We start from the raw sequence: 24,254 nt of genomic DNA, 5'->3' as shown, positions 1-24,254 counted from the left end.
TCTGTATTTATATATTTATTACAAAAAAACACCAACGGGCGGAACTCGGAAGCGAGCGAGTGGGAGGGGGGGTTCGTTTGAACCCCAAACCTCCCCCCAGCCTACGCACCTGCAATATTCTTTGGAAATTAAAAAGCCCGGTATCTCCACCTGTACTTTAGGCCTATACACTAAGTTTCATAATACATAATTATGCACCGTACATGGTTGAACTCTCGACTTTGAACTTGTACCTTTTGCCTTTTATTCCCTTCCTATCCCAGTAACAGGGACGTGACAGCTGCTTGTTTTCATATGGCGGAATTTCAGTTTCACAAGCAACGTGGTTCACCCAAGCGCCATGGCTAGGTATGTGCTACACTACTTCAAGTTTCATGGGAGGGCAGAAGCTATTCGGCTCGCTTTCAAGCTGGCGGGAGTCGACTACCAAGAAAAGTACATACAATGGCCAACAGAGTGGGAGCAGAATAAGCGAAGTGAGTTACACTTGGACAAGAGATGATAGGCCCTGAATTTTGGGCATTTGTGACAAGCCATAGGTTCTGAAAAGATGGTTTTTGAATATAGCACGTGGTTTGTAAGCCCAGCCACGCATGGCTGCGAGAAAAGTACGTGAGCAAGTAATTTACGACATAGTTTGAAAAGGTTGCTTTTTGGTCGGACTGTGTACTCCTTCTGCTTTACATGTATTTACCCCCGAATTGGTCGCTGCCATGGCGTCAGTAGGTCAACAGCTAAGGGTGCAACTTGTGGGCACTTGACCGTAGCGTTTACAGGTTTTTTGAGTATTTGTTTTGCTTTTGTTTTATTTTAAATTGTTAGTTTTTGTCATCAAGGGGCACAAAAAAGTAAATGATTCTTGGGGATTCTTAAGTTAATCAGCCAGTTTGAGCGCGTTCTCAAAACTGATGAAGCGTGTCCGCGGTCACTGGGACGCACGTCTGGCCCAATCAGCGCAGCCGTACACCGACTTGTTTGCCCGATGACTATGGCCTTTTGAAATACTTATCTATACATGGAAATGGCTCACTTTGTTCAGTTTCAGTATTTCACAATGAAAGGGGACTGGGAGGCAGAGGCCACGAGTGTCTTGTGTCACCCACTACTATGATAGAGCCTGAAGGTAAAAGGTCACGCAGCGAGCTTCGGGATCCCTCCCGTTGTCTTTCTATGGGGATTTTACATTTGGCCTTCCTATCACGTTCGATAATTGTTGGAAAAATTATTCCTAACTCAAACCACCCCATGAAACACTCATGTTGGAATTTTGCCTTTGTCTTCCTTAGGTAGGCCTAATATTTAGAAAAGGCACCTAGAATGGTTAAAAAAAACAAACTACGGCGATCTCGTACCTAGGTCTTCTTGTTCGTGCAAGTTTGTTTCCACTCCTCGTGCTTTTGTGAAAACGAGACTGTTCAACGTTGCAAAGATTTACCTACCTGCAGTCGATGGGTTCCAGATTCCGTTGAGCTGACATGACGCAGTTGTTTTTGGCAAAGCTTAGATAAAATATTAGAATCTTTCGTAAAAGTAGAATGTTGCTTTAAGTTTATTACCTTATAAATTATAGAGTTTTGTCAAGTATTTTTATCTGTTTTTACTTCTGCTTTTAAACCGTAAATATTCATCTGCTTACGAGACTGCCGCATTGCACTGTATTTCATGCATTTTAGATTTTCGGAACTGATGGGTCAATTTATGGCAGGATATTTCTCTGATTGGTCGGGTGATGTTTCAGTTTCTATAAATTGATATACTAGCAAATTTTTCTGAAGCCCCTTTCCCGAGTTGGATTTTTTAAGAAGTAACTGAACGAACAAAAAATAGTACAAATTTTCAAATCTTTGTACGTTATTTTCCCTATCAAAGGGTTCCGGAAGCTCGCCATCAGGGCTCAACCTTTAGGCTCTATTCACATGCAATGCCTGTCTGTCAAAATAACCGACCTACTCAATAATGATGAGCATGGCACCTGCATTTTTTGCGCCCGGAGTCTCTGTGCACGGCCCACAGTTTATGTCAACAATTTATGAATAGTTTATAAGGAATGTTCATTTTCATTGTGATGAATCAACCTGTTTCTTTTTGAAAGGATATCCTACACAGCAACTCCCCGTGTTGGAAGTTGACGGGAAGATGATTGGGCAGAGCAAGGCAATCCTGCGATATGTAGGCAGAGAATTCGGTCAGTCTAGCCACTTTCCGAACTCAATAAGAGGTCTCCACCCTGCCTTGTACTGATTGTCTTCTCACTTGGTCTTTGGAAACCTATGTGAACTTATGCGACAGTTGATTGTACGGATTTGCTCAGTGGGTGGGGCAGAAAGAAAATCCACGTGTGTGCAGTCAAATGATGGATAAAGATTTTGTGATGATAGCCTGACCTGTTGGAGAGGGTCGTTTTGATTCATTTTAATGGGAAGTTATGACATGGAAACTGCGGGGGAAAAGCTTCAATCGGAAAAGTATGTGTTCAAGTTGGCAAAATGATACTTAAGAAAGACGACCTTTTGAAACAAGTCTAGCCTGTTCCAATCTGCAGCCTGTGGGAATTATTACGTCACAATAAAATGGTTAAATCCCTCAAAAATACCTGAAAGTGTCTTTCTAAGCAGGATATCCATGTATACATGTAGCAACAAAATTTATGAAACAATTCTCGGTGGAAACATAAAATCACTAACATAGAATTAAGAGGCTCCATCCCTAGGCTTTCACTCGATTACTGATGAAGAAAAGGCTAAAGACGTCATTTATCACTACTGTATTAAAGTGACGCTTTGTTTTTTAGGGCTCTATGGAAATACGTCCCTAGAGGCAGCCCACATAGACCAGGTTATCGACACAGTAGACGATAGCTGGGCGGTGGTCAATGATTTGTACGTGGGCACCAAAGAGGAACAGGTAGTTCCCCGCACTGCACTTGATTCAAACGAACTGTAAAGCCTCCTCGCCTAGCGAGTCCTGATCGCAAACCGACATTCAACATATACACTTGGGACGGATGGTAAAGGCGAAGAGCGACTCTTCATTCAGGTTATTTACCTTGTGGATCACTGCGGTCCTTGTTCTAACTTTGAAAGCCTCGTGCGTGTCACATTTAGAAACATAGAATGCCACGTCTTCCCAAACTGATTACATTGGGTGACAGACACTTTGAAAGTTGGATCCTTGCAGATTTGCAGAGAAATTGTAAATGGCCAGCGGGCAGGTAATTTTGGTTGATAAACCTCACAGGCGACATGCCCACATTGTCTCATGATCACAGACTCGATGAGAGTTCGACCTTCTGTGATAATATATGATGGGATCTGAGGTCTCAGGGATCAGATGGCACTTCAAGAAGTCCACATACCAACTGCACTTCGGTGCTTCATAGTAGGCGTACTCATGCAACTGAGAAAAAAGGGCAATCTGAAGTTTGGCATTGACGAGGTTAAAATTGAAGATTAGAAAGATCAGTACATTCAATATCATTATTTATAATAATAATAAATCAGGGGCTCTGCGTGGACATGATGGCTATCGTGCTCTAAAACAGACAGGCAACTGGCGTAGTTCAACTTTCAAACGTCCAAACATTGATCAAATGAATGAAATCATATGTACATTAGGCACAGTATCGAAACTTTAATTTCAACACAAACATTCATTACACGTGCCCCCCAGCATATTCCCATACCCCCAGGGTGCTCCCCGTTTGAATTCTGTGAAAAAATCCCGTTAAGTATATATCGGTAGTTGTAGCTCATTTTCTTGTGCTGCCCCTTGAAAAAAAGTATGTGCACCCCTGGATGCTCCCCCGCACATTTAACCCAAACTATGCCACGGAGTGAGACCACTTTTTAGTATGTCTTTGCAAAATGATAATGCCCTTTTTATGAAGGACTTAATCTTGAATCAATGGCATAAAAATATTCACTATTTATATTCATGGTAGTTTGTTTAGTGTGCACCAAAGGTTAAGTAAATGACTGCTTAGTAGGGCAGGGTCGCAAAAATCAAAAGTAACAAGTGTAATATGTTCCTTTGCCTTATTCGTTTTAGACGGCAAGCACCCGGAAGTTTCTTACAGAAGTGACCCCGTTGGTCTACGCAACATTAGACCGTCTCCTCGACTTGGAGCAGGCTGGGGAATACTTCGTCGGAAATTCGGTACGATTTGAATTATTTTTTGGCCAAAATACATAAGCCCTGGGCTGGTTTATTATATTAGTGGATCTTTCGTGCAGTTCAACATTATCATTAATTTTAATGATTGTAGGTGGTGGTTCGTAACGAATTATCACGCTGTTGTTCTAAATCACGCAATTAAGGATAATTGCATTGGCTTGCAAAAAAATTCGGACTATTTTTCCCGTCTTCGCAATCTCTGCATCATTAGGGCCTCTATTGTTACGTCGTTATAAAGGGCATTTGTCACGTGCAGATATTCGTTTGAAAGTCTTTTGAAACAGTCCATTTGATTGTGATCGGAAAGAAGTTTGGTTGAGTAGGAATATTGCCTATTTCTGCATTTACAAAATGGCGACGCTGTAGAGTAGTAAAATCATCATAAAGCTGGTCTTTCTGTCATCGCTTTAAGATACTGATCAGGCCGACCACCGACCTCTTCTTTTTCACAGCGGTGATTTTGTCAATGTTTCTCGCCTTTGTTTAGATAACGATCGCCGACCTCTTCTTTTTCACTACGGTGGATTTTGTTAATTTCGTCTCCAAGGGCTCCAACTCCTTAAAGAAGTTCCCCAAGCTTATGGCCGTCAAGGGTCGTGTCGCTGATAACCCAAAGGTCGCAGCGTGGCTGGCGGTGCGTCCGCCCGAGCCCCCCTACGACGAGCCCGAATAGGGTTGAAATACGTAGCCGAGAGAGTTTGGCCGACGCAACCATCGATCCCGAGTGATCTTGATGTCTTAAAAGTCTTCAGTCAGTAAACCGTTTGAAACTTCAGTGTGCAGCTTGTAGACTTCATTATGGCAGTTAGACCTGTTTGCCTAATTGGTCTGTGTTTTATTCAAATGTATAGACACCCATCACGATTAGAATCTAGCCGGCTTAGACCAGTATAGAAAAGTACACGCTCCTACAGTCTACAGCGAAATTCAGGTTACAGTGCAAATGACTCTGAATTACTAGACTAGTACGACTGAACACATTTCTCGGTCATTTTAGTTAAAGGAATAGGACTGCAATTAGTTGGGGAAGCTGACCTGATTTGATGAACACCGGTCGTCCAATAATCAAGATTTGTTTTTATAGTATATTGAAGTTTTTCTCGGAGTTATATTCGAAAAGCTGATGGAAACCAGTTCAAGAAGCTACTGGTAGCGCACTTTCAGCACCCAAGACGGGAGGATAAGAATACCAAAGATCCAGTGACGTATCTTGTAGGTTGTAAAACTTCCATTAGTCAATCGCAAGACTGAACTAACTCACAATTATTGCAATTACTTTTTCGGGGGTGAGGGTGGTGTTATGGCATTTGCATGTGTCGGCACTCCAAAGGATTTCCGTTCTGATGTTGGGAATGCATCTTCGCACAGGTCGACTGATTCGCAAACATAAACAAATAAAAAGCCGGGCGCCCAAAATTTGGAGGAGCACAATGAAATCAAATCATGACTTTGTCGCCGTTGGTGAGGCCATTTAATCTCTTTATTTATCCTGGACCGTCTGTAACCGTACATACGATTCCTACATGGTTTATACTTTTTAGGGGGCGAACGTTAGTTATGAAGGGCCTTTTTGGAAATGGCTCTCAAGCTGCGTAGTGCAAGAAAATGAAAGTATAAAATACCGTACATTTGAAAGACGTCAACTTTAACAAATATAACTTGTTTTCATTTTAATTGATAACTATGAAGAGAATAGTAGATTACATTAAAACCAAGTACAATTTCACGGTGGACCAATGTGTTTTAATCACTTAAGAACTGAAGTCGACGGTAAAATGCAACGAAAAAAATGTACTCCTGATGGTAACTCTGGAAATCATTCCCGTTTCAACAAGAAATTGCCACGTTTTCTGGATAATTTGATTGGCACTGGATTTTGACAAATATATCCACTTTTACAATGAGAAAGTTGAGATATGGCTTAACAAAAATGTATATAATATAATATTCACAAAATACTGTAAAATGTTTTTCATCAATTTCATACGTTGCAAGAGCACTGGCAGAAAGGAAACAGTAGATGGAAGAACTTGTACAACAAAACCCATGACATGGGCGTAGGCTGGGGGTGTGGGGACGCAACCCCCCCCCAGCAGAAGGGAGCTCCCCTTGAGGTTTTCATATTTTTTTTTCCAAACAGCAGTACGTTTTTTGATTAAGGTGAAAGTACGTGGTTTTTTTTATACACGACGACCGAAAGTACAATAGCAATAAAAAAAGGAAAATGTATAGGAGGCAATCTGCTTTTCAAGTGCACACTTGCCATCCTCGTTTAAATGCTGGTAGATGGAGTTCCGCTTTCTTGAAAAGTGCACCCCGGGGGGCCAAACCAGCCTACACACCTGCATAACTTAGTGTGGTTCAACAGAATGATAAACAGGCAACAATTATTACAATCAGAGTTACAATTCAAAATATTTGTAATCATTTAAGCTTTATTATATATATAATTTTACATAAACATTATATTTGCATGTCTCACACGGGAAAGTATGCCTATAATTTAGTACTGTTACTCAAGTTGTTTGACAATAGTCTCTTGACGAACAACCAACAAAGGAATTTAACTAGCACTGATTCTGTTCTTGTCCTTTTTGTAAATAGCTTGGGAGCTCCTTCTTATGTTAGCCTTTAAATTCTAGCCAGCCTTCATTGATTCTCACGTTTACATTTTGTGAATAGATCCATTTGGTTTCACGTAACACCTAAAATGTGTTTTGTGAGCCAATGATGGCTTCACCTCTGTGCTATTCCACAAATTATTTTATGTCAAATTTTTCTACAGGCCTTTCAACATGCATGAAAATAATTGGGGCTCAAAAAACGTGCTTTTCGTGGTTTGCAAGTATTAATAAAGTTAAAGATACATGTTTCAGAACTGCTTTGTGGATAGAAAAGACAACGTGTACACAACATTTCAAAAATCTTGCATGCCCCACCAATAAAACTGCACAAACTCTATAGAGATGTGCAGTCACAACTCTATCAAATTTCACTTTAACCAAGAAATTCTACTCAAATGGGACACCAGTATCCTACCACTGTAGCTGTCCAGAATGACATGTACGCTGGGAGCTCTTCCAATGATCAGAAGTGTACAAGCCAGATGCACTGAAACTCATCTATCCTCCATGGTCTGAGGATTTGCACAAGTGATACTGCAAACTTTTGGGAGGTTGCTTAGTTTTAAAATCTTTGAGTTGTTGCCATTTTTGCACTTCAATTTTGCAAACGTTTTCCCTGAGGCGAAACCTTAAATCTCGGCGCAATCCCTTTTTATTGGTGTCTAAACAGCTGTTTGTTACGAGGCAAAGGTGTGAAGAATTTTCATTTGATTCAACTTGCAAACATTTCAAAATGGTTCCTTACCTTGGGATGAAGATTATTTCCCTGAAATACCTGCTTGGGTTCTTTACTGGCTTTATACGAAAAATCAGCCATGCATCAATAAGCTCCGTTATAAAATTTCAAAAGAATAGTGGTGGAAATTCCAGCACCTTGCATAATATATGCATCCATTCTCAGAGCATTCTTTCCAGAATCAGTTCACAAGTAATTCAATGCACACTTGCAAGGCGTGCTTCCTAAGCTCTCGTGAGGAGACCACACCCAACACCATGTTTATTTCCTTGATTGAGCTCATATGCACATTCTATTGGACCATGTCCAAATCAAATGGCTGAAGCAGTGAATGATAGAGATGTCTATGGGATGTGGGCACAGATCCCAGCCAGTGGCTTCCATAAGCATAGGTGCCATTTTCAGCCAGAGCCATGACTTTTGGACATGGCCTTAATTGTTGGTCCACAGTATTAACAAAGGACCCTATCTCTCAGCCATGTTGCAGGCAATCTTCCACATTGGCTAGAGTGCAAAAGAAGACTCCACTTTGTCGATGATCATCTTGGCAATAGAAAGACTAGAGGTAGCTGCCGGTGAGGGGGCATTCCGCACGTGGAGAACGCGGCTGCCTATGGCACCCTCGCCCCCGTCAAAGACAAAGTCATCTACAAGGTTGCCTTTAACATCCAACGCTTGGGCTCTTACTCCAGATGGACCCCTGGAAAAAAATCACTGGACCTGTTTACCAACCCATTGAAAATAGCAATATTTACAGGTTTATGGTGCTAGCTGTGATTTCCTATGGTAAAATATTATCACAAAAAGATGGTTATTTGAATTTCCCATAAGCATTAAAAGAGACTTCAACTGTAATAATATTTTTACTTTACAAACCTTCCCACTGGTCACTGAAAAGTTTTCTTGTTACAATAAATCTGTTTCTCTCAAAAAATATGCATCATCATCACAAATCAAGGCAAGCACTGAAACATATGCTGAGATTTCCAGATGAGAATGACAGGAAGTTAAACTGCCCTTTTATTTAATCATTTGTTTTTAACAAACATAAAATTTTACAATTTCAATCCAAGCATTTGTAGCCAAATCAACTGAGAAGTTTTGTCCGGAGTTTCAAACAAATGTAACAGGCTCATGCACTGATGATGCCACACATTGCTCACATGTACCCTTTCCATCCGACCCATGGAGTAAGTGGGGGAACCCACGGTCCACTGGGCACATTATCATACACGTTGACTAAGTGGGGCGTCATCAGTACACAGATCTACTGAAGTGACTTGAGCCTTCTGACCTTGTGACATCTTGTAGTTTAAGCTCTGGCACGTATCTCTGGAGCTGTTTAACCTGTGCAGCAATGACGATCCCTTTGTACATTTCTCTCACTCCAAAGGCTAAGTGCTTGAACATTAACTTGCGCAGACCACTGAAATCATTCAAAAAGTCAGGCTGAAGTTGCAGTGCTGTTGTCAAGTTCTCACAAGTCATCTAGTCCTACATTTAAGCTCAAGCTACTAAACGGAACTGTGACGAGGCATTCCTTTCATGTGACAGACAGCTGAGTGATCTGGCTCATGACTGACTTTGCTTGAAGTTCAACCAACAAAAAAAAGTGGCCTGGGGCATGAATTTCATTTGTCCCAACAAGTCTATGTAAAGGTTGCGAGCAACTAAACAGTGGAAGTTTGTACAAACAAAAAAAACTGGACAAAAAAGGATCAAGTCCAGACAATGATCTGAGCTGTGGCTCAAACCTACATAAAAACAGAATACATGTGCTTTGTACAAGTTACTGGCCTGAAGTTCACATTTACTCCCAAAGAGCCTGGACTTTGCAAATAAGAACACACTAAAGACAAAAATGTCATTGAGTAAGTATCCAGGAGTAATCTATAACTTCTCATCCATACCTGGCAGGATTGCAACTGTGCACATTCAGCTCAAATATTATTGTGCCAACAGTGTCCACACTGTGCTTTTTATTCCTTCATCTGAATACAGTTCCACACATTTCCACCCCATACAGTTTCACCTACAGTTTATGCAAAGAATCCACAGTATCTTGAGTGTTTTTCTTCTTACATTTGGTACCAACATACCGGAAGCTGAGGGCATCAATTGAATCTCTGACGCTGAAATCCAGCAAGTTGTATCCTTCCCTCTTGAAAGCTAATACAGCGTTGGGCCCCAGCCACACACTGCCATCGATGCGAGGAGTAAAGTGAACGCCCAAGAATGGAAATTTGGGATCCGGTACCTGCATAGAAACAGAAATGGTAAGACAGTGCACATGAAATGAGTATTGTTCTCATTTGATCTTTTCTATGCAAATGACTCAATCATATCCATCCCATAGTTTCCAAGACACAGTTGCTGGAAAGCTGACTGAACTTCCCAAAATGCAGAATTTCAAGGGGCACCAAGCCCCATGTGGAGTGAAAAGGCTGGGTTGTCTCTCTGTCAATCTGACAAAGTCATTCAATCTCTAAAGAATCATCACATACAACAGGAAGCCCTGCTAACAAGTGGATAGTTTTGCCACTTGCTGTTCAAAGTGGCTGACCTCTGATTATTTTTCTTACCAGAATAAACAGAAAGGTTTTGAACTAGTACATTTAAAAGTGGCTAGGGCCCTGAAGATGGTCGTAGTGACAGTTCAATGTAAATTGTTAGTAAAAGCATCATAGGTGCTACATACATCCATTGATTCAGGCAAACACCATTCAAGAACAGTTTTATTAACCTCAATTGTAAAGATATTCTGTAAAAGGTTTTAAATGGCGCTTTGTTTAAAATGCTCTAAAATAAATCAAATTTTAATATTTCACTAAGCTTCATATTCCATCCTTTTCAAGTGCATCAATTTAGATTTTTGAATGGAAAACCGAGAAACACAGAAGCGGACATTTGATCTGGATTCAGGGTGAATGTGTTGCTGATGGATAGTTGTATTCTTGTCTGGTTTTAAACTTTTTTCATGATTTCTTTATACAGCAGTTTAAATCCGCCCACCACTTAGGCTCTGGACCATTCATGCTGTCTCTATCTGCTCATGTCTGCTCATGTTGTCCTTGGTAATTATGAATAGATGAGCCAGAGATTCTGCCAATACAAGTCAAGTGGCCTCTCTGTACAGAGACAGCATGTCCATTCCTCAAAATGCCATAAAAATACCCAGCATTTCTTGAGGAAACTCACAAAAGTGTATGCTTACTGGATAGATGTTCCCATTAACAAGATGGTTTTTCTCTGGTTTGAGGAGGAGGTAGTCTCCTCTGAAAGGGATGATTCTTGGAATGGGATTACAGCCAGAGAGTTGAGCCAACCTGTCCGCAAACAGACCGCCACAAGTCAGGACATAACGACATCGTACAGATCTCTGAAAAAAGAATCACCAAGAGCAATCAAGCTTAGGCAGAAAATTGTCATTTACAGTTTGAATGCCAAACAACGTATGGTAACATAAAAATACAGAATAAGTTATGCATACGTGACTGTGCAAGTCAAAAACTGTGATTTTCACATTTTAAAGTTAAATTTAAGTTAAAGCTGTTCAGCAATTTACCCCTTGGCTGCCTTGAACCGTTACTGGGTATTCAGCACCTATTTAAACAAATTGGAAAAAAAAACAGTAGAAAAAATAACAAGACAGGACATGGAATGCTGAGTGTATTTTCAGAAAGATTTATGTGAAGGATGGGGTGAGTACACTTGCTGTAAAGGTTCATTCATGCCTTTTGCAATTGCAAAATGTGAAGCACATCACACCTGACCCTATGACACATTCGCAGCGAAATCTGCTGGAGATGCAAGTGTGTTCGTCTTGTGCAAGTTGGCAGTGCACAAACTTGCTGAACAAGCTGTTGGGGTGGGTGGGAGTTAGTAAAGCTAAGGCTGAAGGTAACTAAACGTATGTTTGAGGATATTTCAACAACTGTAACTGTTACAGTACAGTTTTGCATTATTTGTCTCATAATCTTAGCTTCATAACTTACCTTTGTGTACAGGCACTACACGGAAATGGTGACTCATGTGGCATGTTCCCCCAAATTTGTTGTGTTTGAAATTTCAGTGGTATTTGAAATTTACAATTTAAAAGAGAGCACTAGAATAGACTGCATCCATTAGACAACTTGGCCCCGATATCATGGAATTGTTAGAAAATAATTATTACTGAACAAATTGGTATGGCAAGCACAAATTAGCAAAGAACCAAACTGGTTACGGGCATTTTGCCTGGCACTCCACTTTTTGAAAGGCAAAACATTTTGAGTTAAGCAGATTTGTGTGTCACACCTCCATGAAAATGGCCCATGATATAACATGCACTTCAGAAGTCAGGCAACCAACATTTAACATGTGGAAACCAAAGCTTTACCTTCTTGTGCCATGCGGAATCCCTTGACTTCAAACTCAGTGAAGATGTGTCCTCCTCTGGCGGCGAATGTCTTGGCAAATGACCTGGCGATCTCAGCCCAATCAACAATGCCAGTGTGTGGGGAGCTGATTGCCTTCAGCCCCTGTGTGACGTTTACAATGTGCAGAGTTTGAGCATCTCCTTAAGGGTGCGATGCTAGGCTTAGGAATGCTTTGGAGATTGGATGGTACAGTAGTAGTAAGCAGCCTTTCCAGGGTAAGGATGTTTAATTACATGTATGCATTTGATTATGAATTGTACATGTACATGCATTTTTTACATGTGTGACACGATAGCATGAACTGAGTCTCAAGGCCAGTTTTTCCACAACCTTATCTCATTCTATAATAGAATGAGCAAACTGATGTTTATGGCTTTTATTCTGATGTATCCCTCTGTTTGGCATCTTGACAAAAAAAAAAGAGGGTAAAAACTGATGATGGTTCCGTTTTATTTACCCAAGATGGCCTGATATGAGACTCATTTTGTCAGGATTGGTCCAAATAGAGTAAAGGTGAAAAAGGAAAATTGGAATCTGCTGTGCAAATAGGTGGATATTTTGTCTAGCTATGGGGATGATGCTGAAATAACATTGGCTTGAGAGCTATTTCTCTGTTTATGCCTACTATGTTAGTTCTTCCAAATGAAACAGCAAATCCATACCATATACCATTGAATGCAAAACCCTGGGCTATCTCAAACCTGCCAAAAACCAGTCTCAGATCCCAATCATACCCGACAGTGTGGCTCCATCTCCCTGATTTCTTCAGGACCAATCACGCGCATGTCCTTCACATTGTTTTTCTGACCTCGTTCATACAGGGCCTCTAGTCGTGGGAGCTCCTCTGGCTCAAGGGCAACTATTAACTGTGACGTGAAGAACAGCGATATTGAACAGTTACATGTACATGTAGCAAGGCACAGTTAGCAAGGGGCAGCTACATGTGGGCAAGGGGGGAAGGGGAGATGGTAACAAGCACCAGAAGGGGTGGAGGTTTGAGTTCATATCAACACATTAACAACTGCACCTGAGAACCAGTTGAGCTTATTGAGTAAGAAAGGCAGAGAAAGCAAGAGTCAAAGGTTGCCAACACAAGATGGAAGCTGTCACTGATACTGACACTGTTGCACAGGCTGTTACTGCATACGTAACAGCGTAGATGAGAAATCAACTGGTCAGCTTTGCATCCAACAATCTTCAAGTGCAAACACTTGAAGTTCCTCTATTCACATTAAATCTGGGTGGTAGCCAACTGGTACATGTACACGTAGTTACTTCATTTCATATTTCAAATGAATGATCTCTAGATGAACTGTGATCAAATACAATGTACATGTACTACACCCAAGAGTCTTAATTGGCTGACCTGGAACACTGTGGTACTCTTGCATGTACATGTCACATAAAGTGATTATTGACATAGATTTCCATTGTTTTCTTTGAAAAAGTACATAATTTCAACAAGCTAACACGATGTTAAACATTTTAGGATAAATGTATATGTCCGCACACTTGTCCTACCTTTCCACACTTTTTGTATGGTATATTATTTTCATCACAGTACTTGTAGGTTAGATCTGCACCTTCCACACAGAGTTTAGCTTTGAGAGATCCAGGTAAATAGTAAATACCAGCATGGATCACACCGCTGTTATGGCCACTCTGGTGCATAGCTGGGAGAAGATTTTAAAAAAAAGTCAAAAACTGTACATGTAACTCATGTCTATGTGTAATTCCAGAAATTTGGGGTCCAAAAGTGTGACATTTTTGTTTCCCTGTACATCTGACCTTTGTTATTTGCCATGGCAATATCAGGGGAACTGATTTCACACTACTTTTTGTTTGGCAGGTAATTTGAATTAATTTCATCACTCTTGGAAATTAGAAAATGTGTTCTGAACTTACAAAATGTCAGATGTGACAGGGACACGAAAAAAATGGACCCCTAATTTCTGGATTTACCCCTATGGCCAGGGAAGGGAGGGTAAGTACATGCATACTCTCCAAAGGAATTTCTCAATGGAGCTTTCATTTGCTATTTTTATCCAAATCCCGATTGCAAAGTTGTTTCCATTAAGAAACAGCACGCTTCTCCAAACCCTTCCATGTATTATACAGGGAGGACTCTAAGTTTGTAGCATAGGGAAGGTCACTGTAGGGGGGAACACTTTACTTTGACAGGAACTAATGTCTCTTGAAATTTTGAAGGACAAAGAACGTACTACAGGTTTCCTACAGGGTGGAGGATTATCTGGAGGAATTGGAATGTTCTGAGCAAAAAAAAAAAAATAAGGATTAGGGATAAAACAGGCAGCATCATATTTCAAGGGGAACACCTTAAATGGTTTCAGTGTAGCAAGCGTGAGATGCTCCCTAGCTAAAGCTTGAGAAAAATATGCGGGGGGGAGGAGTATTAGATTGGGTTGAACATGGGAAATGTACAATGAATCTGTCGACATCTTGAGCAAATCTTATGTCAAGTTATGTGACTTACAAAGTTCCTTTTCCTTTTCAACCACAGCACATTTAAGGTTGGGGTGTCTTTCTTTAAGTTCCTTCGCTGCTGCAAGTCCCACAATACCTCCGCCCACAATGCACAGGTCGTAGTCCTCATTTCTGTGAAACAAATACATGTACATGTATTTTGCAGTGGTCATGGCGGTGCATATAAATGTAAAAATCACCAAAATGTCCCTTTACAGTTCTCAAGAAACTGCATGTAAGTACATGTTCCAGACTTACAAGTCTCTCATGAAGACTGATTAACATTAGAATTGGGTAAAGTAATAAAACCAATTGTGGACCAGCTTTGGGTGTCTGTTAACTTTTTACCATGATATCTGTGTCTGGGTCCATGCTTACTTTGTCATGGCTTTGTATTATTGGGATGGAACCTACCAAGAGTCCAACCATGAGTCCAACCACAAATCAATTTGTTGTGACGCATGTGTGTTGTTGCTGCTGGTTTCAAAGCTTCACAAAATTAGGGACTGCAGCCGACTGCATCTTTGAACTACCATGACTACAGACATGAGGAATGCACATGCATAATAGCAACAGCATAATACCAGTACATCTGTAGTTAAAAGAGGGGGCTATGCTGGGTTACAGGGGGACCTGTACCTAATAGCCTTTGCCTATTTCCAAATATTACCGCTATGCTTAATCCAAGTAACTTGCACCCTACACTATTAAAGTTTCCCCCAAAATGTTTTAACAGCCATCAGAAAGTTATAAAGTCCTACAAAGTGAAAGTTGGCTAGGAAAATTGCCAAGCACTTACTTGGAAAACACTTAGGTATTTTAGACAAGTCTCACAGGTTTGTGCACAGGGGCATCAAGTGTTGCCTGTACCGGTATATGGAACCCTTTCCAATTGCACTTTTTATCCACATCTTAAGCAGACCCAAGTACTGCTAACATGATTCTTGCACACTGCTAGCCTTGTACGTGAATCTGGGTCATCTCGTACCTAGGACAATTCATGCCCATGTCAATTTGTACTCAAGTCAACTCATACCCCAGTCAACTCGCGCTCGAGTCAGCTCGTACCCATGTCAACTCATACCTGGGACATATCGTACCCTAGCAAACTCATGCCCCAGTCAATTCGTATCTGAGTCAACTCATACAAGTACCCTAGCATGTATTTTTATAATGCTCTTTGAAGTGACCTGCCATCCACTCATTTTAGTTGGGAGACTTGTGATAATGGGATTGCAGATGTCGGATATTTTGGAAATTTGGGGTTGCTTGGAATACTGTAAGTAGTTTTCCAATGAGCAGGTTTTCCTTTTATTGGGAGATTAGCGTTAAATGTTAACCTAATCAGAATTTCAGAAATTTCGGGGGTTTTGAATTTATTTAAACATGTTTTTTTTATTTGTAATGATGGACATTTTAAGAGGCTTTTTTAATTTCACAATTTGAAGGGGCAGTGGCAGAAAAAGGGGGATTTCCTTCTCTCTTTTTTGAAAAACATTTTGAAATATGGATTGGTTTATTATTTCATGGTTTATTATTCATGCACAGCAATGAACTATCTCGTTTTTAACAGAGGGGGCCCTGAAAAGGGCCGTTTGGGTTAGTTTCCTGGTCCTGGCTGGCAGGCTTGTGCTTACAGCGATGGCCCTGTCAGATGTGGGCAGGCTACCAAAAGACCCAATGTTTTGAGCTCCCCAGCCTGGTATCTCTCCCACATCTTGAAGAGCCGGCCTTGGAGACTGCTCACCTGCCACCTCTGATACCTCTTGGATTAGAGTCCTTGACAAATCACACTTGTTGGTCAGCGTAACTTGCTTTTCCGTCAGTAGCTTGACGACAGAGTAGACATGGTAGAATGCCAAATTGTGCTGACCAGCTCTGCTATTAAGCCTATGGTGCCAGCCCTCTGTATCGTTGTCTGTTCGCGCTGCTCTCATGAAAACCGACCAGGCGGGGGTCCGGATTGGATGCTCAATCAAGGTCTCTCTGATGTAGTGCACAGTTCTTGAAGGGTTACACTGTTGGCTTGTCTTGACAACTTTTGGAACGCCGCAGGGATGTGCTCAGCAGGCAGGAATGGAAGGGATATCAAGCGCTTGATGTAGTCAGAGACTGCAGGCTCAGGTGTGTATGCCATCTCCAGGCCGAGCACCTGGCACTTACGCCAGACAGACTGCATCCAGTGACACAGGCAGTTGACTACTCGGACGTCTTTGAAGATGGACTGGATGGCCACCCACATGGAGATCTCAGAGTCCACAACCCTCTCCCTAACGAAACTGCCTTGCAATGGCAACTTCTTCAGGCACTTCAGCACCTACATGTACAATACATGATGTAGAAGAGAGAGATGCGGGGGATGGGGGGACACAAATGCAGAAATTTTGAATGGCAGAGCATTATACATAGATCCAGGAAAACCTGTCAGAATTATTTTCACTAATGCACTATGTAATGACAGGCCATCCATTATAGAGGTCTGCTTAAATTATTAGTTTGAGGATGCCAAGGCAAAGAAAGACAGGCAGATAAGAGAGTCCAAAAGTAACTGTCTCAATTATACAGAGTTTTATTTCACATTAAGTTTTGGGATTCAAATGTCCAGGTCTGATTAAAATTAACTATGTACATGTACTATTCAAATCTGTTCTTATTCCTATATTATTCCTACATTGCTATACTCTTACATGTACATGTATATTCCCCCAATTCCCCGAATGCAAGGCCGGTGTGCGACCGTACATGTACACTGGTAGACTGGGCCTTCCAGGTAGCACCTAGTAATGAATAGTGTGTGGGGTAAAGGTTGAAACCCAAGTGTAAAACATTATGAGGCACCACTGACAGCCAGCTGAAGCACAATGTCGCAAGTGAGCTTCACATGAAACTTCTACACTCAAGATGGTAAATGTATTTACTCCAAAATTACTCATTTAGCCATTTGCTATGACCCCAATATTCATCAAGTCAGGTCAGACACCATAAATCATAGATTAAGAAAATGAAGAGACTACATTTACAAATCAGGTATTACAAAGTCAAAAGTTAGTTTTCGTGGCGACATTTCAATAAAAGATACTCTGTGGTGCCCATGCTGGAAAGGAAGAGTACACTCACCCACCGCACTATCTTTGCTTTGCATTTCTAAGGGGCTGGGGGCGTGCCAAATAAACTACAGCGACCCCTAAAACATGCTTTGCTACAATTGGTAGCAGAACACAAAATGCAGAACATACATGTACATGTATGTATATAAGAAACCTTTATATATCATTTTATAGATCCAAAAAAACTGCCAGAAAACTTTACTGATGCCCTAAACTTGAAATATCTGTCAAACGAAAACAATGGGCAAAAATTATCACATGTTTTATTGCACTAAAATTATAATATAATTTTGTTTGTAAAGCACCTGCCTTCTTGTAGTCTTCTTGTGTCCTCTGAGACATCATTGTAAAGGCGAGTGGTACTTGGCGTACACATGTATGTCACCGCATTTACTCTTGATGAATGCATGCACTGAAAACAGCTGAACAAATGGGTACCTAACGAGTTTGAAAGTGCCATCTAAATACCAAATTTTCGCCCTGTCCAGCAAGTCCAACTGTTCAGGGGTGAAGAATAAGAGGTGTCTCACTGCTCCAACTGAAATGTCCTTCTGCTAGAACTCCTCCAGTACGAAGTCCTCGGCCCCGGCGAAGCACAGGTCCTTCAGATCAGGGGGCGTTGACTCTGATGAACATGGTTGGCCATGCCTCCAAGATTCGACAGGTTTGGGCAGCTGGATGTTGCAGATGTTTTGCATCAGGGGGGGGTCAGGTACCACAAAGTCGGTTGCCACGCTGAACTCCACATTCATCGACTCTGGGGATGGTGGTGCAGCACGGTCCACACATGCATTGTAAATCCAAAATTCCAGAAGACTTGGATCTGTGATCACGCAAAGGTACATGTACGCCTCCGGCAAGAAACCAGTACTGCAGGTGTGAGGTTGCCCAAAACAGCACCTGTCGCACTGGAATACTTGATCAGATGTTTGGAAAACCCTACCACATTCAACACACAGATACTGTATCTCAATGCCAAGTCTTGATAGCTAGTAAATGTAGGAGTATAGTCGCAATTATAGTAAACTCTTTTTTTATGGGGCTTTTATAGAACAATTCTACCTGTACATGCCTTCCACCAATCAAACGCTGGACAGGAGTCGGTTTCAGCCCTGTTTACCTGAAAGAAACTGCTTCAAGTCAACTGGACCACCAGGGTCTTTTCATGAGCCACCGAAGTGAACCCTTGGTTGTGTAACCAAGGGCAGCTTTGTTCAGCAGAAACTAAATTAAGTTCAAAAGAGGGTAGTCCAACATTCGGTATGATCAAAAGCTAGCTAGTACTGTACATGTACCTCAACAAATGAAAGAAAATGCTTTTTTTAACACAGTAACTTTTCATTTTATTGATGATTAACTAGCAACCCAAGCTGATACTACCTGACAGTTTCTTAATAAAAACTTGCTTTACTATAAACGAGTATATTCAAGGATAATGTTACGTTATACAATCCTCTCCTTCTCTACAAATGTTCCATGTACATGTAAGTATGTAAAATAAATACATATACACTTCAAATAAATGAAACACCGAGGACAATTTGCTTTTGTATTTTTTTATTATAATTGTGTTATACAATATTCTCCCTCACTACAAACATTCCTTGTAAGTATCAAATAAATACATGTATATACTGTATACATGTCTATGTCGAATAAATGAAACACAGACGACAATCTTAACTACTTCAGGAGTAACACAGAAAAGTGTCCCGTAAATTGTATGAAGTACGAGTTATCCTGCGCGCGAGTGGTCTTGAGTATGAGTTGATGTGGGTACGAGTTGAGTGGGGTATGATTTGACTTGGGTATGGGCTGACTTGGGTAACAGTTTTGGGCTACGAGTTGTCTCGGGTAGGAATAAACCTTTTCAACGTTTGCAATGCATTACAGGTTTGGATGACAAACAAGCAATGTATTTTAAGCACAATGCCCTTGGAGGAGTGTACCTGCAAAACGTTAAATCTGTTTCCATTTTATTTCATACTCCAATTCAAGCCATCCTCTTCTAACACAGTGTTGCATTACTGATTTCTTCGAACTTCGAAGTTTCAAACTTGGCAGAAAAGGAAAATTTGGGGAATCCCTTCTAACAACACAAGTTTTTGTCATGGCTTATGCTTTGACTAAGATCGTGATTAATGTTCTAGTATTGTCCAATCAAAATCACAACTTGCAGCTTATTCATCCTACATGTACATGTACTGTACTTTTACCAGTCACGTTTATTTTCAGCCTGTAGAGTGACTATTGGCCTAAAAAATACAATTGCATTTAAGAGTGATTTCTTCTTCTTACAAACACTTGAAAAAATTTTGCGTTATTTTGAAAATGTTTCTTGTATAATACGCATGCATCTGAGAAGTGATGAACAGATACATAGAAATATTCTGAATAGAACTATAAATTGGTTTCTGACTGGTTCACTCCCCTCATAGGTTCGTGCAAAAAATGCACAGCTTGTTTGTCATCCAAGCAGTGTTCAATTTCTTTAAAATATCTGCATAGCAAAACTGCTATGCAACATTTTGTTTGCATAGTAATTACCTAATTTTGTGTAGCAGTTTTCTTTTTCACAATATAGCTGCATGAAATCACTGAATGTCCATATAAAAGAAAACAACAAAACAAACAATGTCTTCAACTATGGTCTTTCAAATCATTTTCAGAGCATTTTCAGATTTTTCTGAGTTCTCAGTCTAGGGCTGGAAAATTTTTAAAGGGGGTAAAGTAGGCATCAAGTACCTAAAAGTACATGTACATGAGTACTGGAAAAATACCTACGCACAGGATCTACCTAAAACGGCTGCACATGATGAACACCAATGGTTAAATTTACCTGAGTAAATGTATCCCGCCCCTACATGTATTTTCTGATGAGCGAAATTGCTCTGTTGAAAGAATCTGGCCTTTACTTGGTTTTTAAAAAAGTTTGAACACTTGTATTGGCTTTCTTGTGTGCCTGGCGATGGCTTTAATTATTTGTGAAAGGATATGTTGATGAACCCTAATGTGAAGCACTCTGATATTTTGCCTCTTGTGCCTTGCCGGAGCAATATTTTTTCCTCGAATTTCATTGTAAGTTAAATCGAAAACTCCCAACATTCTGATTCAAAAATCTCAACCCACTACAAAGTTCTGATGAAATTTTTATTTTGGCTTGATTTTTTTTATATTTTCTGAAGTCCCAAATAAACTCTTTGAAAATGCGCCAAAAATACAAAAATAATCTTCAGACAAACTTGTGGTTAGGTGAGTGGAGACAATAATTTAGCACAATTAATCAACTTCACAGAATTTCTTTAATGTTTATTTGGGTTTGGGGAATTTATTCAAGTGCGCCACGTCGGCACGGTCGGGCAACACTCAGCTGAGTTATTTTACATACATGTACATGTACAAGACAGCCCCACTTCAAGGCATGACTTCAAGGCCTGAAATCCAAACTGTAAGATTGTCCCAAACTTTGAATCCTAATATTTTCTTTTCTTGGTCTTGAAGGAGTAGGACTTGGTCTTGTCTCCTTGGTCTCCATCTTGGTCTCCAACATCAAGGTCTCGGATACAACACTGGTTTGAACGAACCCTCCCCAATTGCTTCCGAGTTCCGCTCGTTTTTTTTCTAACGAATATATAATTTTAATATACCATAATTTTCGGAATATAACCCACGGTTTATACATTGATTCTCACATGGAAAATGTCTCTGCAGTTTATAATGAACTGCAGGTGGTTTACATGGCAACATTGAAAGAATGAAATCAGTCACTAAACGCCGCTCCATGCCTCAGCGCAGCCTAATCCGGGCCGCCATCCGCGCGGCAGCGGGCCAGCCACGCATACCAGCGGCGCAGCGTTCCGGGTGCGGGGACAAGGCAGTCATGTTTTCATTGGTTGCCGTTTACATTGGCTCTACTCACGTGTTGGAAATGAAGGAAACCAGTCCAGAAAGACTGAATAAACTTGTAAATGCAAGTACCGTTCACACGTCACAAATTGCATGGTACATCTTTGTTTTTGTCTTTTATGGTATTTTTTGTGTTGTTTATCATTTTACTGGTCTTAAAAAGAACTGCTGAATGGCCCACCCAGCAAGGACAATAATCCAGCCCACTAAAATTGGTAATTTCGAGGACTTGAAAAAGTTTAGGTTAAATGAAAACACTCGTTCAAGCACTACATGGACTTAATGTTACAGCTCAAGCATGTGCACCAGAAAATGGTGAGGACCCTACGGGCACTTTGAATTTTCGCTTCTAACGTTTTGTATGGAGCAATGTTTTACCTCCAATTTCACAAAAGGTGAAATTTAATCAAACTCCAAATATTCTGATTCATACATGTAAATGTCAATTTCATATACTTGCTACAAAGTTCTGATGACATGTTAATTTAGTCCGATTTTGCAATTTGTTTTCAGAAGTGCAAAATGAAACGTGCCCCAAAATATATACTTTTTTACAATTTTTAGTTAGGTGAGTGGAGGTAATAATGATTTACTAGAATTTATCTCTTTTTTAGAACTTCCGAAATTTTCTGTCGGATTTTCTGAGATTTTTTAAGAATAATGTTCACATCATTTGCTAATCACTCAGTGCCCAATTCAAGGTGCTGGGTGAAGGGCAAATTCATATACCAGACCAATAAGCCTTTTGCGAGTTAACCTTGACCCAAATCTGCTACACTGAGTTCTTTAAATTCACGTAAGCATAACCACTTGAATTCTCCATGCTAAAACCACCGTTGCTATACCTTGTGATTTGATGCAAGCTTTTGCTTAGTTACATAAGAGATGCCTTGTAACAATACACTGTTCTCAATGGCTAAGAAGGGCACAAGAGAACCAGTCCATTCCAGAGATGGTGGTTGCTATGCAAAAGCTTGCCCTGAATCACGAGGTATAGCAACAGTGTCTTTAGTCAGGGAATTCAAATTGTTTTGTTTATGTACAATCAGATAACTCAGTGTACCAGATTTTATTCAAATTTAACCTGCAAATGGTTTATTTGCAATACGCCGTGAATATATTGAAAACTGAAGTAGGGGGGCCTATACAACTCTTCCATGCATCCTTCGGTTCGTGACAAACATGGAACTTGTTCGATGTTGTGTTCCAAAGCGCATTATGGTAGACTTTTGTATAAAAATATGTGTTCACAGTGCCAAAAGTTCAACCTTTGGGTTTCATGGTGTTAAAAACACCCCAGTTTCCCCTCATAATTTCCCTCAAACCTAAAAACCCAGCCCTTTTTTCACAACACCAACCATACAGTTATGATGTCACAGTCATCTACCTTGGGGAGTCCAAAAGTTAAAATGTTGGTCTCCCTTTAGCCCCACTGGTGTGGCATGGACTCTCACTGCCACTCCATCCTTTAGTGGTAGCAAGAGTCCGTGCCACACTAGTGGGGCTAGTCTCCCTTCTGTTATAGCCTGGGTCCCCAAATTCACAATCTTCCGATAGACTACTACTACTAGCTGTAATACAACTAACTACAACGCATACCCCGGGGCGGACATTGGACCCCACAACTCTGGGGGTATACAATGCAGTGGTGAAGTAATTCACATCCTGTTTTAGCCCCACTAGTGTGGCACGGACTCTCACTCCCGATCCATCCTTAGCCACACATCCGTATACGCAATTTCATGTCGGCATACTGAACATTTTCGGCGCACCTAAAAACCATTTACTGAATGATTTCACTCACGTTATTCAGGTATTTCCCAGTCTTTTTGCCTTTATCCATTCAATCTAACGGACTCCCTCTCACAGTCGCCATCTTTAAAATAAGGTCATTGAGCATTACTTCACTTGACCCCTTATCTTCTCGGCGGCTGTTCCATGTCAAGACATCTAAAACTGCTGCCAAAGTTTTGGAAAAGCCCATTAGTACGTGTAGTATCTTATTGCTCAGTCTGTGTATTACATATGTCTAATGACATAAATAATAATAATGTTATATGAATAACGTGGGTGAAATCATTCAATAAATGGTTTTTAGAAAGCGGAAAGGTCAAGGATCATGTCCGTGTGCAAGAGAAATTATGCCCACGATGATAAGTGGGTGCGCCGAAAATGTTCAGTACGCCAACTCGAAATTGTGTATACAGATGTGTGGGTAAGGATGGATAGGGAGTAAGAGTCCGTGCCACACTGGTGGGGCTAATCCTGTTTTAGTGTTTACAAATTACATTACACATGCAGGACATGCCCCACTAGTGTGGCACGGACTCTCACTCCCGATCCATCCTTAAGGATGGATCGGGAGTGAGAGTCCGTGCCACATAGCCACACTAGTGGGGCTAGGCTGATACTACGTTATGCATCATGTATTTACCAATACCGTTTGGATGCCATGCAAAATGACCGCAAGCTCGGAGCACAACTCCTCGCGAGTAAAAAATGGCGTGCACCGTGCAACGACATCGAGCTAAGTTTCTGGAGCTGGATGGGCGTCATATTTTGTGAACCAAACGTCCAGGCTGTTTAGTATTTGTAAGGTCACAGACAGCGTTTCTACCTCCATGCGCATATGAACATGTCCTGTACGTAGTACATGTAACCATGATGTAACACTGTCATCAAGGCGCCGCGGCGCTTTGGTCATGACTGTGGTATTGCACCTGTATACAGTCTTCATAAAATCCCTTTATCTGCCTATTACCGTAAACGCACTAGCCAAAGTTACCTGTCTGTTCAGCTTCGTTTA

General features: G+C 40.8%; 2 protein-coding genes across 4 annotated transcripts; one reads left to right on the top strand and one right to left on the bottom strand.

Moving 5' to 3' along the window:
* The first annotated feature begins 239 nt into the window (after nt 1-239).
* LOC110989724 (S-crystallin 4-like) lies at nt 240-5,899 on the top strand. Its single transcript, XM_022254301.2, has 5 exons — nt 240-476; nt 2,093-2,185; nt 2,792-2,904; nt 4,048-4,155; nt 4,661-5,899. The coding sequence occupies exons 1-5, from the start codon at nt 341-343 to the stop codon at nt 4,844-4,846; spliced, it is 636 nt and encodes a 211-aa protein (XP_022109993.1). The 5' UTR covers nt 240-340; the 3' UTR covers nt 4,847-5,899.
* On the bottom strand, nt 5,632-24,161 carry l2hgdh (L-2-hydroxyglutarate dehydrogenase). 3 transcript variants are annotated; one of them, XM_022254298.2, is made up of 10 exons: nt 23,889-24,161; nt 14,446-14,567; nt 13,473-13,624; nt 12,686-12,817; nt 11,912-12,053; nt 11,099-11,136; nt 10,748-10,912; nt 9,633-9,790; nt 8,828-8,959; nt 5,632-8,233 (listed from the first exon to the last, which is right to left on the bottom strand). In XM_022254298.2, exons 1-10 carry the CDS (start codon nt 24,002-24,004, stop codon nt 8,038-8,040), a joined length of 1,353 nt encoding a protein of 450 aa, XP_022109990.1. In that variant the 5' UTR covers nt 24,005-24,161; the 3' UTR covers nt 5,632-8,037. The 3 variants fall into 3 exon arrangements, with proteins under 3 accessions (XP_022109990.1, XP_022109991.1, XP_022109992.1); XM_022254299.2 differs by having other exon boundaries at nt 23,883-24,157; XM_022254300.2 differs by lacking the exon at nt 23,889-24,161 and adding an exon at nt 16,183-16,340.
* Nucleotides 24,162-24,254: the final 93 nt, after the last annotated feature.

Source organism: Acanthaster planci, linkage group LG01, assembly GCF_054643075.1.
Source record: "Acanthaster planci isolate LZ-2023a linkage group LG01, COTS_SCS, whole genome shotgun sequence".
NCBI lineage: Eukaryota > Metazoa > Echinodermata > Asteroidea > Valvatida > Acanthasteridae > Acanthaster > Acanthaster planci.
This window is presented reverse-complemented; position numbering and strand designations above follow the sequence as displayed.

Bases quoted from the DNA above. Each gene is read 5' to 3' on its own strand.
- LOC110989724 (XM_022254301.2), top strand. From the start codon at position 341: ATGGCTAGGTATGTGCTACACTACTTCAAGTTTCATGGGAGGGCAGAA. The intron at 2,186-2,791 runs GTCAGTCTAGCC...TTTGTTTTTTAG, and splicing joins ATATGTAGGCAGAGAATTCG to GGCTCTATGGAAATACGTCC. The intron at 4,156-4,660 runs GTACGATTTGAA...GCCTTTGTTTAG, and splicing joins AATACTTCGTCGGAAATTCG to ATAACGATCGCCGACCTCTT.
- l2hgdh (XM_022254298.2), bottom strand. From the start codon at position 24,004: ATGACGCCCATCCAGCTCCAGAAACTTAGCTCGATGTCGTTGCACGGT. The intron at 10,913-11,098 runs GTAAATTGCTGA...TTCTTTTTTCAG, and splicing joins CGGTTCAAGGCAGCCAAGGG to AGATCTGTACGATGTCGTTA. The intron at 8,960-9,632 runs GTATGTTGGTAC...GAATGATTTCAG, and splicing joins ATTGATGCCCTCAGCTTCCG to TGGTCTGCGCAAGTTAATGT.